This window comes from Sceloporus occidentalis, unplaced genomic scaffold (genome assembly GCF_023333645.1).
Source record: "Sceloporus occidentalis isolate IW3139 unplaced genomic scaffold, rSceOcc1.0.p SCAF_8, whole genome shotgun sequence".
Taxonomy (NCBI): domain Eukaryota; kingdom Metazoa; phylum Chordata; class Lepidosauria; order Squamata; family Phrynosomatidae; genus Sceloporus; species Sceloporus occidentalis.
Window position 1 is genome coordinate 24,649,732 of NW_028316988.1, and position 13,895 is coordinate 24,663,626.

The following is a 13,895-nucleotide window of genomic DNA, read 5'->3' on the forward strand; positions in this document are numbered from 1 at the left end:
CCCCTGACTTATTTCATAAAATCATAGATTCTTAGAGTTGGAAAGGACCCCAAAGCCATCTAATCCAACCCCAACAGGCAGGAATACAGTTACAGCAATACTAAAAGATGCCCATCCAAAAAATGGAAAGTCCCCCAGTCTTGAACACCTCTTATAGTAAAAGAAAAGTTCTTCCTAACGTTTGTCAAGAAAACCCTATGAAAGATTCGTCTCAGAGTTGCAATCGGTCAGAAATGGCTTGAAAGTACACAACGTCTAATTGGGATTTTTTTTCATATAATTTGAATTCATGCAATATAATCACTCTCTTTTCTTCCTCCTCAGCGCTATTCCTCAGTTTGGAAGTGACAACGGTCCACCGTGGGACACGGTCTTCTCTCTGCCACGATGACGTCCCCATTGCGTGACCGGTTGGATGTCCCGACTGGAGTCCCAGCGGATGCAGCGCGAGGGCTACCGTTCCACTAGCCTGGCACATGCGGGTGGAGACTTACCCCGTATTCGCGATGGTTTATTGACGCCCGGGATGGTTTATTAACCGAGACGATTCCTGCTTTGGGGTCTCCTCCTTGGTTCTTTTCCTCCCCTGCCCCCTAATCCTCCCCCGCCCTCCCCAGGACCCTTCGCCCCCGCCCCTTCCCTCCCCAGCCAAACGTTTCGTCCGTCTTGGCATTTGCATGGCAGCGGCGTAACCGTGGAGAGGCCGGGGTATCACAAACTTATGGATTTTGATAAGAGAGGAGGGAAAGGGGACAACGAGGAAGGCCGAAGGATGTCTAAAACGGGCGGGGGACGGAGCACGCACGGGGGACGGACGGCAGGGACCAACTCAGGAGTCTTAATGGTCGGACCCAACTTCCGAGTCGGGAAGAAGATCGGGTGCGGGAACTTCGGGGAGCTTCGGCTAGGTGAGTCGGGCGGCGCCGAAATCTCCCGTTTTGACGATTAGTCTGTTTAATCTGATTTGGTTTCAAGGAAACGTCAATGGTCTGATTTACAATAAGTGACTGTTGATTATCATCAGGAAAATAAGGTTGTCTGGTGAACTCTCAACACATATTTGTATTTATCTTTATTATACGCATTTATATTTTTATAATATTGTATACGCAGGTTGGGGCAAAAGTCACGAGACAGTTATCGATGATGGATATCCATTGAAAAACTGGGATAACATATCTATCAATTAATGCACAGGCATCAATTTCTTCATCTGGTGTTGTAAGACCACAGAACAATAATCTGGCAATCCTGAGAATCTCTTTCCCACCACCTTAATGCATTAATAAATACTTATTTTTATTTATTTACTTCAAGGATTTATATCCTGCTTTTCTCCCACAATGGGGTTCAATAAAAATACGGAATAATTTAAAATGTAAAAAGTAAAAAATGTTAATTACAAATGTTTAATAATCAATAATGCGTTAATAAATACATCTAATTGTCATGTGACTTTTGCCCCCCACCCTCTCGCTCTGGAGACCAGGGTTTGAACCATTGCTCAGTTGTGGAAACCCACTTTGGGCAAGTCACACTCTCTCAGCCTCAGAGGAAGGCAGTGGCAACCCTCCTCTGAATAAATCATAAGAGCCAGCATAGTGGCATAGTGTTTTGATTGTTGAACTACGACTCTGGAGACCAGGATTTGAATCCCTGCTCAGCCATAGAAACCCATTGTGGGACCTTGGGTGAGTCGCACTCTCTCAGCCCCAGAGGAAAGCAATGGCAAACTGCCTCTGAACAAACCTTGCCAAGAAAACCCCTGTGATAGATTTGCATCAATGCAGAAATAAGGCCCTTTCAGCAGAAAATGCTTGTTCCATCCAAAGTCAGCTGCTGCCTTCTCTTCCTTTGGCAGCCTTTTGAGATTTGGGTGGTGGGTGAAGAGGAACGTTTGGCTAAATCCTGTCATTCGAATCAACAGGCCTTGGGTACCCAGGCGTTTCTTGACGCTGTGGGTTGAGGGCAGTTGGGATTTAGCCGCTGGGTGTGTGCCAAATTAACCTTGCTCTGAGAGGCTGGGCCCAGTGCTTTGCAGCAGGGGATTCAGCTTAATCCATTTTGTGCCTGGATGCAGCCAGTTGCTTCAGTCTCTCTGCAGTTGGTGTTTTGGGGCTTTGTCGGATGCTTGGTTTTCCGTGCGTTTTTCGCAAGGGGACGGGATCCAAACTGGATCTTAGTAGGCTAATTCTTTCTCTCTCGGCCTCAGTGTTCCTCCTCTGTGAAATGGGGGGCGTTTGATCGAGCCCTTTGGCCCATTTGGACAGAAAGTCACAAATGACAAGTTATGTTCTTCCAGGAATTATTTGGGATGAGTTGCATTTCAAGGGGTAGCCATGTTTAGCCATTTATAGCAAAGTATAACAACATGCAAAATCCATAAAAACTTTATTGTGCCAACCAGAAATGCACAAAATAGATGATGCAAGCTTTTGAAGCTCCACTAGCTTCTTCATCAGACAAAGTTGTTAAAAAATCATACAGGAGAAGGTGAGGGAAGACAATGTTAGAATCACAGGCCTACATTTTGTCAAGATGTTGTTGTTGTCAGTTGAGATGGTTTGGAGGCTATGACAACGAGTCATAAAAACCAGGCAATAAAATTTCAAGCTCCATTAGCAACAGAAAAAGTAACTAGCCCTTGAAATCCAGGCTCTTTCTGTCTCAGGTGAGGTGTTGTTGTTGTTGTTGTTGTTGTGCGCTTTCAAGTTGTATGCGATCATGAAGTTTTCTTTGCAAGATTTGTTCAGTGAAGGTTTGCCATTCCCTTCCTTTGAGGCCGAGAGTGTGTGACTTGCTCAAGGTGTCCATGGCCGGGCTGGGATTTGAACCAGGGTCTCCCAGTGAACTACTCCAATACTGAAACCATTTTGCCATTTTATGCACTACAGTTTTGACACTATTGTGTAAGTGAAGCAACGTTTCTGTACACTGAACCATCAGGAAGCGAAGGTGTCACTTAATCTCAGCCACCAGAGAACCTTCCATTTTTCCTTGGCACCAACTCCGCTTTGAAAAGCCTTAAAAGTCTAAGAAACTTGGGTTTCAAAGGAAAATGGCATGAAGCAAGGATTGGAGGGAATAAAAAGAAAAAAGGAATTTACCCAGGAGGGGGGCAGCGGAAGACCCCCGATGAGAAGGGGTCAGTGGAAATGCAGGGCAGCGTGTGATGCGCCTGTCTGTATGTTTGCCTGACTGACCGTCCTGCGTTTGTGCCCCATTGCTGTGCGGGGAGGGAAGAGGATAATCCCCGGTATTTGAGAGGATGGAGGAAGAAGCATCCTCTTAATACGCAGAGAGAGCGCATGGCGGGATGGCCAAGCGCACACCTGCGCTCTGGACACACAGCCAGATGCTACTGGGAGGAACTGGGAACTCTGGAGCTGCGCAACAACACCAGTTTGCCTCCAGTGAGAGGTTTTTTGGGGGGGACTGCTGGGAGCATCGCACAACGGTGGCCCAAAGTTGGTGTAGCATCACCCTGACATAAATCCCCTTCCTCTTCACAGTTTTATTGGCCAGGGAGACTTGTGGCTGTGGGTCTCTTCCATGTCCCCAAAGAACTCATGGAAAGGGTGACTAACATTTAGCAGCAGATTTAGGATCATGTGCAATGACTCCACGTCTCTTTCTCTTACAGTGGTGTCGCTCAAGTTATTCATGATTTAAGGCGATTTTTTATTTATTATGGGGTTTTCATGGCAAGATTTATTCAGAAGGGGCTTGCCAGCACCGTCCTCTGGGGCTGAAGGAGTGTGGCTTACTTGTCTAAGTGGGGTTTTCTATTGCTGAGCGGGCATTTGAACCCTGGTCTACAAAATCGTAGTCTTAAGACTCAAACTGCTGGGCCACGCTGGCTCTCAGATATATATATATATATATATATATATATATATATATACCCACACACACACTGTATATAATATATTCCTCAGGCTGCTAAGGAGTCGGGCAGAGCTTGAGGACGCCCAAACCTTGGAGAGCTGTCCGTCAGAGGACACCCAACCCTTGTGTCCACCGGCTGAATCCTTGAAGTTCAAATCCATGTCTTCTATTCCCGTTACTTTCCTTATTTATTTATTTCTAAATGGAATACTTGGGAGTCTTTAGATGAAGAAGGTCACAGAGTGAGCCTGCCTGATGCCTGGAAGCAGGTGTTGAGGAAAGCTTTGCGCTTGCTTACGGATCCGCAAGGACAAATTATTGGAGGGTGAGAGAAGAGAAAGCAAAGGGCCGCGTGATGACCGCATACATTCCTCTTTCCAGTCTCTGGGGGCTCCACATCCCAGGGTTTGCACAAAATCATGGAGGAACTGGTATATTCAGGCAGTGAAATCTAGATTCCCCCTTCTCTTTTCTTCCGCCAGCAAACCACAGCATGACCCCTGTGTCCACGGGGCTGGTCAAGGCGATTTCACTTATACACATCCAGGGGGGAAAGAGTCTCTCTAGGCATCTGGAGGTCCTCCAGCGCAGGTTTTCTTGTTCAGGGAGGAAGATTTGCCTTTGCCTTCCTCTGAGGCTGAGAGAGTGGGATTTGCCCCAGGTCACCATCTCCAGAATCATATTCGAACACTCATAGAATTTCAGAGTTGGAAGAGATGCCAAGGGTCTTCCAGTCCCAACCATTTCTGCCATGCAGGAATGCATAGAATCCTAGAGATGGAAGGGACCCAAGGGTCTTCTAGCCCAACCCCCTCCCCCAAAATGGCCATTCATCCTGTTTAAAAACTTCCAGAGAAGGAGAGACTCAATCCACTACACCTTATTTCAAACGAAGAGTAAGGTTACGGGTTGAAGCTTGTTTGCAGAAGTGAGATTGGCCAACCAGGGATGGGGAAGTGGGTTCTCTTGGCATGCGGTTTGTCCGGATTATCGCTTTGGATGGTCTCACTTTTGTTCTCTTACTTCTCTTTGTCTTCCTTCCTTTTCTACATCTTTGTGGCTACATTGGGGTCTCTTTTCTTTTTTAAGCAAAATACCGGTGAAATGACAAAAAAGGAAACTGTTGTGTTTCCTCCCTTTCGATTCAATGGAAAAGAGGGGGAAATAGAAACCAATCTGGTTAAGAAAAAACACACTGGAGCAAACCCATCACCTTCAGAACTTGATTTTTACCTAGCTTCATTTGAGAAAAAATGATGATGATGATGGAGCTTGGCGTTTGGATTACAACTTCCCAGAGTCCTCTAAGCAACCTGACTGCTATTTGGACCTAAAACTTGGAAAGGCATATTACTAAATACCAAATTCAGAATTATTCCAGGTCATATAATTTTCCATTTTCTGTGTATGGTTAGATGTTGAAGAAAGCTGATAGGAAGCAGATCAACACGCTGGAAATGTGGTGCTGGGCAAAAGTTTTACGGATCCCCTGGACTTCCCAAAAGACAAATAAATGGCTCCTAGAATGAATTGAGCCCAAACTCTCCCAAAAAGCCCAAATGATTAAACAGAGGCTCTTGTAGTTTGGATATATCATGAGCTGAGATGACACACTGGACAAGACAATATCTTATTTCAGATATTTCTGTATCGCCTCCCAGCCCACAAGGGCTCCTGAGCGCTAAACAAAATAAAATGGATTAGGACAGTACAAAGATAAAATGTTTAAAGACTCTTTAAGAACTTCTAAAAACCATCACAAAATGCAAATACAATACAGCTTCTCTTTTTTAGCTTAGTGTCTTTATCTTTTCTTCCTTTTCTTTTCCCGCAGGGAAGAACCTCTACACGAACGAATACGTAGCAATCAAGTTGGTAAGCTCCGTTCTCAGAAACTTCCGTCTTTGCATTTTGCAAATGCCCCTTTTTCTCTCTCTCTCCTTTCATCCAGTATCGGAATGAGCGTGAAAACAGACATCCAAAGCCAGTGTGGATTGCGTATATGGGGCTGCAGTGGGAAGGGAGGGCTTTGTGTGTGCATTTTAATATTTGACCAGTCCTCAGACCAAGACCGGCATTCCTTCCAACATTTCACAGATAGAAACTGGGACACTTGCGGTCAAGTAATATCAGAATGCAGTCAAGATGGCAAAAGTTATGATTTATGAGAAAGAACAGACAAGCTAGGAGAGGCTGCAGCAGTTTGCTTTTGCCTAAACTGACTGGGAAGAGCACAATTCTGCTCCCTCCCAGTGCTGATTCGGTTAAAGGCAAACTACTTCTTGTACTTTAAACTTAGTTTGCAGCAAGTGAAGTAAGCTGAGGACAAAGCAGGAGGAGGAGAGAGAAGCTGGGGCATTTTCAAAGCAATTGGAAAACAGGGAAGGGAAAGGATAACAAAATATGGAATGACCTCCAGATGAGATCCACCATATAACATCTTTGGAGGCCTTTAAGAAGGCAATAAAAACGGATCTCTTCCGGCAAGCCTTCCCAAACTGATCTCCTCAGAAATTCCACTCTCCATTTGTTTAGCTGTACCCACCGGACTTTAATCTCAATCTATTTTATTAACCATTCTATTGGGAATTGTTTTTTAATGGTATTTTAGGGTGGGAGGGAGATAGGGGAACTAGGATCTAATATGTCCTGTAATGCTTTTATCTATTGAGATTCGTGTTTGATTTTATTGTTCTTGTTTGCCGTTATCCACCTCGATCCAATACAGGGAAAGGCGGGATACAAATTATTACTATTACTATTATTATTATTATTAATCCCAGTTCATGCTTTTTGTGCTGTTTGCGACAAAACGTTGTTGCAGCTGCACAACAAAAGCCTGTGTTCCTCCATCCTCCCAGTGCCAATGTTGCTAACAAACATCCACCTTGACGGAGGGCAGGGAAGAAAGGAGCCAGGCAATAAACACCTTTGTAAAAAGCTGTTGCTTTGTCAGAGGCTTGGTTAACTGAGCTATGGCTGTATTGATGGGATTTTGTGATTTATTGATCGTTTGACTTACTTTTGCATTCGTTTTGCCTCTTCTCCCCAGGAACCTATCAAATCCAGAGCGCCTCAGCTGCACTTGGAGTACCGATTCTACAAACAGCTTGGCAATGCAGGTGAGTGGTGACACACTGGCACAGGAGCATCTGGTAGGATCTGGGGCATGAGACTCCCTCCAGGCATGCTGGGATTTGTAGTTTTGAGAAATATTGAGCCTTCTCTATTAAAGAGCTTTAGGGCCACAACAAAGGACAGATCCTTGGATTCCACAGCATGGAGCCATGGCAGTCCAAGCAGTGTCAAACTACATTAATTCTGCAGTGCAGATGGAGCCAGGGTCTGTAGTTGTGGAGGAGCTGGAGCTCAACCTCTTATGCATTTCCCCCTCTTTTCACCCCCTTCCAGAAGGGATTCCTCAGGTGTATTACTTTGGCCCGTGTGGGAAATACAATGCCATGGTCTTGGAGCTGCTGGGCCCCAGCTTGGAAGACCTCTTCGACCTCTGCGACCGGACGTTCACGCTCAAGACAGTCCTCATGATCGCCATCCAACTGGTGAGGAGCCCTTCTTTGGATGGCCGTGCTCGGTTGCCATCTTCCCAACCGGTGGCCTACTGGTTTTTTTAAATAAGTTTTTAGAAATGAATGCATGCTTTAAGAAATCCATGATGCCTCCCTCCTCCCCTCCCTCTCAGATCACGCGGATGGAGTATGTTCACACCAAAAGCCTGATCTACCGCGACGTCAAGCCAGAGAACTTCCTGGTGGGGCGGCCCGGGAGCAAGCGCCAACACACCATCCACATCATCGACTTCGGCCTGGCCAAAGAGTACATTGACCCAGAGACCAAAAAACACATCCCATACCGAGAGCACAAGAGCCTGACGGGGACAGCGCGGTACATGAGCATCAACACACACCTGGGGAAAGGTAAGCCAGAGGCACCTCTGGAAACTTTCCTTGCAGGTGCTGAGGCAAAGGTGTATTTAAAGGCAAAGTATGGCCATCTGTCAGGGATACTTTGATTTGGATTTCCTGCATGGCAGGGGGTTGGACTGGATGGCCCTTGCGGTCTCTTCCAACTCTATGATTCTATGATACCTTTCCCAGCATAGTCTAAGACCCATTTGGGAAAAAAGTGGAATATAAATGAAATAAATAAGTAAACTCTGCTACATATCCCTGGTTGCCACCCCTGGGGCTCATGGTTTTGCTATGGGAGGCCTCCTAAATGGCCATTCTGTGGCTGGTGGAGAGTGGAAGATTGGAGAAGTGTCTGGTTATGCCGCTGAACCAGGTGTAGATTGAGAGCATCATCCACCAAGACTTGCATGGCAATGTCATCAGTCTGCGTCTGGCTACAGGAGCATAGACAGGTGCTTCTTCAATCCCCATGGCTGTATGTAGAGGGAGGAAGATGATATCCGCCTCTGCAGGCACCCAAAACAAAGCCATATGCAAGTGTAAGATGGATTTAACACTTGAATGTGTCACCAAAAGGATGTAAGCCTGTGTGTTTCCCCAGTTAGGCGCCGCATTAATTGAAGCTGTCAATGGTTAATGTGATGGTGGGTTCAATTTCACCATCTCTCTTCTGTCTCCTGTGCAGAACAAAGCCGCAGAGATGACCTGGAAGCACTCGGTCACATGTTCATGTACTTCCTCCGGGGGAGCTTGCCCTGGCAAGGTCTCAAGGTGAGTTTCTTTTCTGCAAAAAGGGTGGAAATTTTAAGCACGCCCTGCTCCTCCTCCTAGTGCTGGGAGGAGATAGCGAGGAAGCACAGCCTTCTGGGGGTCTTGCTCAGGACTGACTTTCTCTTCAAATCTGCTTCTTGGGGGCTAGAAACTTAGATACATATATAGTTTTGTTCTGTAAAGAAGAGTGGGCTCCCAGGTCTCTGAACTCAGCATCTGCTAGAGATTTTTCCCACACAGCGTGGCTGTGAAACCCACACCAGACCTGCTTGTGTCTCAGGCCCGGTTTCCATGCCACAAGGTTGTTGGTATGTGTCTGCTGCTCACATTTTCAGCTATGTGATGCTAGCTTTGACATACCCTAGGCTCAGGGCACATGTCTCCAGGAGGACGTTGCACGTTCCTTGAAGTCGCAGCAAGCCAGACAGTAATGGAAACAGTAGAAGGACCTTGGGACTGTATTTCCCCTCTTGGGGAGGAAAATATTATTAAACCTTCTGTATGTCAGAGCAAGCCATGAAAAGGGGAGAGGACCTCTCTGGCAGACAGAATTTTAGGTGGTGATAGTCCTTCTCCCAGGAGCCATTTCCTAGTAAATTTATTTGAAACTGATTGCACCTTTTTCCTTCTCCCCACCCTCTTTGTCTTCTAGGCGGATACGCTGAAGGAGCGGTATCAGAAAATTGGGGACACCAAAAGGGCAACGCCAGTCGAAGTGCTGTGTGAAAACTTCCCCGGTAAGAATGGCCATGAGTTGATGGCTTAAATGCGCTTAAGACAAGAGGAGGGATTTGAACTCTGGTCTCTCTCCTAAACCAACTCTGATACAGGCTCCATAGATAGGTAGACAAGCTTGGTGTATAGTACTTTGGTTTGACTCTGACTTATGCCAACACTGTCCTGAAGTTTTCTTGGCAAGATTTGTTCTCAGGAGATTTGCCATGGCCTTCCTCTGAGGCTGAGAGAGTGTGACTTCTGAAAGGCCATCCATTGGGTTTTCAAGGCAGAGCAGTCAAACCACTAAACGATGACACTCAAACCACTAAGCTATGCTGGTTCTCAGATTTGTAGTGATTCTTTCATGGGGTTTTCTTGGTCAGCCTTTTTCAGGGGTGTACTACTTGCTCCTTTGAAGGCTGAGAGCATGTGACCTGGGTAAGTGGGTTTCAGTGGCTGAGCCAAGAATTCGAATCCTGGTCTCCCAGTGTCCTAGTCTAATGCTGGCTCTCACTATCTGGCTTAGCCCATTGCTTTTTAGATAGTCATGTAGGGCTTTATAGGTCATAACCGGCACTTCGAATTCTGCCCAGAAATGGACAGGAAGCCAGGAATCTTAAGATGTAGTCAGTTGTCTTCAAAGAAAATAGCAGAACTTAGCACTGTTACAAGAAACACGAATATAGGTGTGTTTTGATCAGCAGACGGTGCCCTTTTCTGTCTCTCTACAGAGGAGATGGCGACGTACCTCCGTTACGTGCGGCGTCTGGACTTCTTTGAGAAGCCAGACTACGACTATCTGAGGAAACTCTTCACCGACCTGTTTGACCGGAATGGCTTCGTCTTCGATTACGAATACGACTGGGCCGGAAAGCCCTTAGTAAGCGTGTGCTTGAGTGTGTGCCTACAAGCCACCTGTTGACTTATGGTGACCCTGTAGAATGCATAGGGTTTTCTTAAGCCAGGAATCCTCAGAAGTGGTTGTTTCCTGCTCCTTCTACTGAAATAGAGCCTACAGCACCTGGTATTTGTTAGCAGTCTCCCATCCAAGTCCTAACCATGGTTAACCCTGCTTAGATTCCAAGATCTCATGCCTTGAGAGTATTTAGACCCTGCCTTAGTGCTTAGATGTGTCAGAGATGCAGGGCTGAGATGTCACAGACATACACATACTTGTGCAGAGACCAGGTCAGCTCTTGCAGGACCAATGTTACTAGATCTCTAAAATACTCAGTAGATAGCCATCTGGCTGCTGCATTTTGCACTCACTGCAATTTCCAAACACATTACGGGAGCCTGATCTTTGTGCCTGTGTTTTCCTCTTCTTTCAGCCAACCCCCATTGGCACAATCCAGAGCGACGTACAAGTCCAGGCTCCAAACCGGGAGAAAGCACAGCAGTACATCAAACAGCAGGTACGTCTTGGATTTTGAGGGGGGAGTTTGAGGGTGGAAGAACACATCCCAAAATGAACCAATGCGCAGGTGCGGAGGAGAGGTACATTAGACCTGAGGACCATTATGCAACTCCTTTGAAGAGGAGGCGCACTCACAGTTGTGAGCAGTGGAGATCTAGCAAAACCAGGGTCAAAATTGCAAGACTTGTGGATGAACGGGGACTATAGCACCCATCTGCCAGTCATTACGGAAGCTCTTGTTCCGCCTCCAAATTTAGCTGCAATGCCACAGTAGCAGGACAGGAAATGTATTGTTATGACCTATATTCCTGTTGCACTCCAAAGAATTTGGGCCTTGAGTTCTAAGACCCATGAACTTTATACAAAGTCCTCTCTGGGCAGAGATGAAAACTGCTAGAGGTTATTTGAGATCATCACAGCCATCCACCTTTTGGGTTTGCCTTGTGGAGTGGGGTATAAAGACTGTCCTGTGCCCCCAAATATATCACTGGGGGGGGGGGCAGCAGAGGCGGAAAAAGCCTGTGGCATCTCAGAAGCATAGACATTGCTCACAAGTAGAGGATATCTAGGAGGCGAAAATGCCTGCAACTCCAAATCACTGACTTTGCTAGCTTGATATTTATCAACACCACTATTGATTTTATACTAATTTGGTAGCAAATCTGCAGACAGACCTAGAAGCCATATATATATATGGACTTGGGGTGTCGCTCCATGGGAAACCTAGGGTCATGTGGAACTGGGAAGAAAATAGAATACTTTCTTAGAACACATCCAGCTAAACAGCCGGTGGCCTATTACCAACTTACGGTGCATGCTTCCAAACTCAAGAAATGACTGAATAAATCTGGGGTGGGGGGACAAAAGTGCATGGATGGATGCTGCCCCCTTTTCCCCTTCTTGGCAGTGCCTGTTACTTTCTAGGGAGCTGTGCAGCCACCTTCCCTAACCTGGCGTGGCCATCCAGATGTGCGAGGTTATGCCTCATCTGGGAGTCCTTGGTATGCAGCTGTGATGGATTTGGGGGCCCAATTTCTGCCCCTGGGCCCTCCAGAGGCTAAATAGACTGCCAGTCCCTCCCCCACTGTGGCCACCTTTCAAGACGAATGGCCACTCCTAGCAGCTTTTAGAAGAAGGCCCTTCAAAAGGAAGGTTGGGGAGCTCTGGACTCCTGCTTGTTGTCCCTACGCAACAGGAGGGCCCCAGGCGGTGGAACGCTGCTGTATACGATTGCATTCTGGCCTGTTTTTATATTATTTTGGCTCTTGCATGTCTTTTTTTTTCTTCCTCTTTTCTTCCTTTCCCGTCTCCCCCTTTCACTCGTCATTTCATTCACCTCTGGAACTCCTCTCCCTCTCCCTCTTTCCTTTCTCCTTTCCTCTCTTTTCGTTTTCCTTTCCTTTCTGCCTACCTCTTTCTCTCCTATCTTCTCATTTCTTTGATTCTTTTTCAATTTTCTTTTTCCTTCCTTTTCCCTTTCTTCTCAACTTTCCTCCTCCTCTTTCCTTTTTCTTCCTTTTCCCTTCTCTTCTTTCTTCTCTCCTTTTATTTTCCTTTTATTTCTTCCTTTTTTCTTCCCTTTTCCCTTTCGTTTTGTCTTCCACCCTCTTCTATTCTTCCTTTTACTTTTCTCAACTTTTCCCTCCTTCTCCTCTTCCTTTTGCCTTCTTTCCTTTTCCCTTCTTCTCTTTTCATTCCCTTCTTTCTTTTCCTTCCTTCCTTCCTCCCCGCCTCCGTCTTCTTTGTTAGCAATCACCCGAGGGGACGGAGTTATGGGACCCCCAGCCTGGCCAGCAGCCGGCTGAGGAAGCGCTGGGGACTCACCTGGCAACCAGCCGGCTTGGGGGTTCTGTCCAGGTACACAAGTGGGACGGGCGCGGGGGGCGGATGGGTGCGCGGGGGGCTTGCCAGCTGCTCCCCAAACCCCAGCAGCTCTGTGGGACACCCTTTCCCTCTCTGCCTGCTGTCTGTAGAGCCACATCTGCACTTATCTGCTTTCAAAGCCCTCCTGTTCCAATCTCACTGGAGCTTGGAAAGTTAATGTGTTTTTTAGCAATTCATTCCCTTTACGTGTTGTCGTGCTTGGAAAGTGATTTGTTGGCATTGGTTACGTTTTACATCACAAGTTATGTTTGGGGGAGCGTCGTCCCTTAGGAATAGCATAAAAATGGGAATCGTGCAGCCCTCCAAATGTTGGGGGGTTGCTGGGAGTTGTACTTTGCCACATGAGACCGGGCATAAAGCTGTAGAAACTGCTGTCAAAATGCTGTTTCATGGCTTCTAGTCCACTCCAGCCAAATCCTGGCAAAGCTTAAGCAGGGTCCCAAATTGGAAAACCACTCCTTTTTGCCACTCTGTGATGGAGTGTGTGACTTACTCAAGGTGAGTTTCCATCAAATGGTAGACCTCCTAGAGTCCTAGTCCAACACTTGTACTACACCGTGGTGGCTCTCAAGTGATGTCTGTGGTATACTGTATATATGTATTCTGCATTCAGCAGAATCCTATCATACTTAGGGGTCAGGAGTAGAAACTTTGGGATTTATAATCTAAATGGTATTGGCAGGTTTTCAATTTTATTTGTACACTGATTTGCAAGGTTCGTTGGGCATTTCTTGTGTCTGTGTGTGTTTGTGCACACGCTGAAAACTTTTTGCAACTTTTCCGTTACTGCAGGTCTATGTTTCTATCATGTTTATGAACCAGAGAGCTAAAATTTGGACTTCTGTGAAGTTGAAGGCTTTCATGGCCAGAATCCATAGTTTATTGTGGGCTATGTGGCCATGTTCTGGAAGAGTTTATTCCTGATGTTTCGCCAGCAGTATCTGTGGCCAACAGATGCTGACGAAACATCGGGAATAAACTCTTAAAGAACACAATGACATAGTTTGAAAATCCCACAAAAAGCTTTGGACTTTTATTTGAATGAAGACACGGAATTTGAGAGTGTTGTTTTCTTTTCATTTAATACAGTTGCAAAGCAGTATTAAATATTCTCAGGCTGGTTTACATCCACGAACTAGAAGCAGGCAGTCTGCATCCCATCTTTTTAAAAGGGCAGATAAAACTAACACCAAGGAACCTTGGCAACAAATTACATTTAAAAGCTGAGGTCTTTAAACATAGCCGGCATATTCTTCCCCGAAAGAGGGAGTATAAAATTTCACTCATGG

At 46.2% G+C, this 13,895-nt stretch overlaps 1 protein-coding gene across 4 annotated transcripts in view; it reads left to right on the forward strand.

Moving 5' to 3' along the window:
- The window catches only part of CSNK1G2 (casein kinase 1 gamma 2), a 33,865-nt gene that overhangs the window by 15,346 nt on the left and 4,624 nt on the right, over positions 1-13,895 (forward strand). For 2 of the 4 annotated variants that reach the window (XM_089535512.1, XM_089535510.1), the window contains 10 exons: positions 325-908; positions 5,723-5,763; positions 6,941-7,010; positions 7,300-7,448; positions 7,589-7,823; positions 8,503-8,588; positions 9,241-9,325; positions 10,037-10,185; positions 10,637-10,720; positions 12,472-13,036. In XM_089535512.1, coding sequence (XP_089391638.1) covers positions 722-908; positions 5,723-5,763; positions 6,941-7,010; positions 7,300-7,448; positions 7,589-7,823; positions 8,503-8,588; positions 9,241-9,325; positions 10,037-10,185; positions 10,637-10,720; positions 12,472-12,876 — 1,491 coding nt within the window. In that variant the 5' untranslated portion in view covers positions 325-721 and the 3' untranslated portion in view covers positions 12,877-13,036. Of the gene's footprint in view, positions 1-324; positions 909-5,722; positions 5,764-6,940; positions 7,011-7,299; positions 7,449-7,588; positions 7,824-8,502; positions 8,589-9,240; positions 9,326-10,036; positions 10,186-10,636; positions 10,721-12,471; positions 13,037-13,895 lie in introns of those variants that run through there. The other 2 variants (XM_089535513.1, XM_089535514.1) reach the window with 2 other exon arrangements.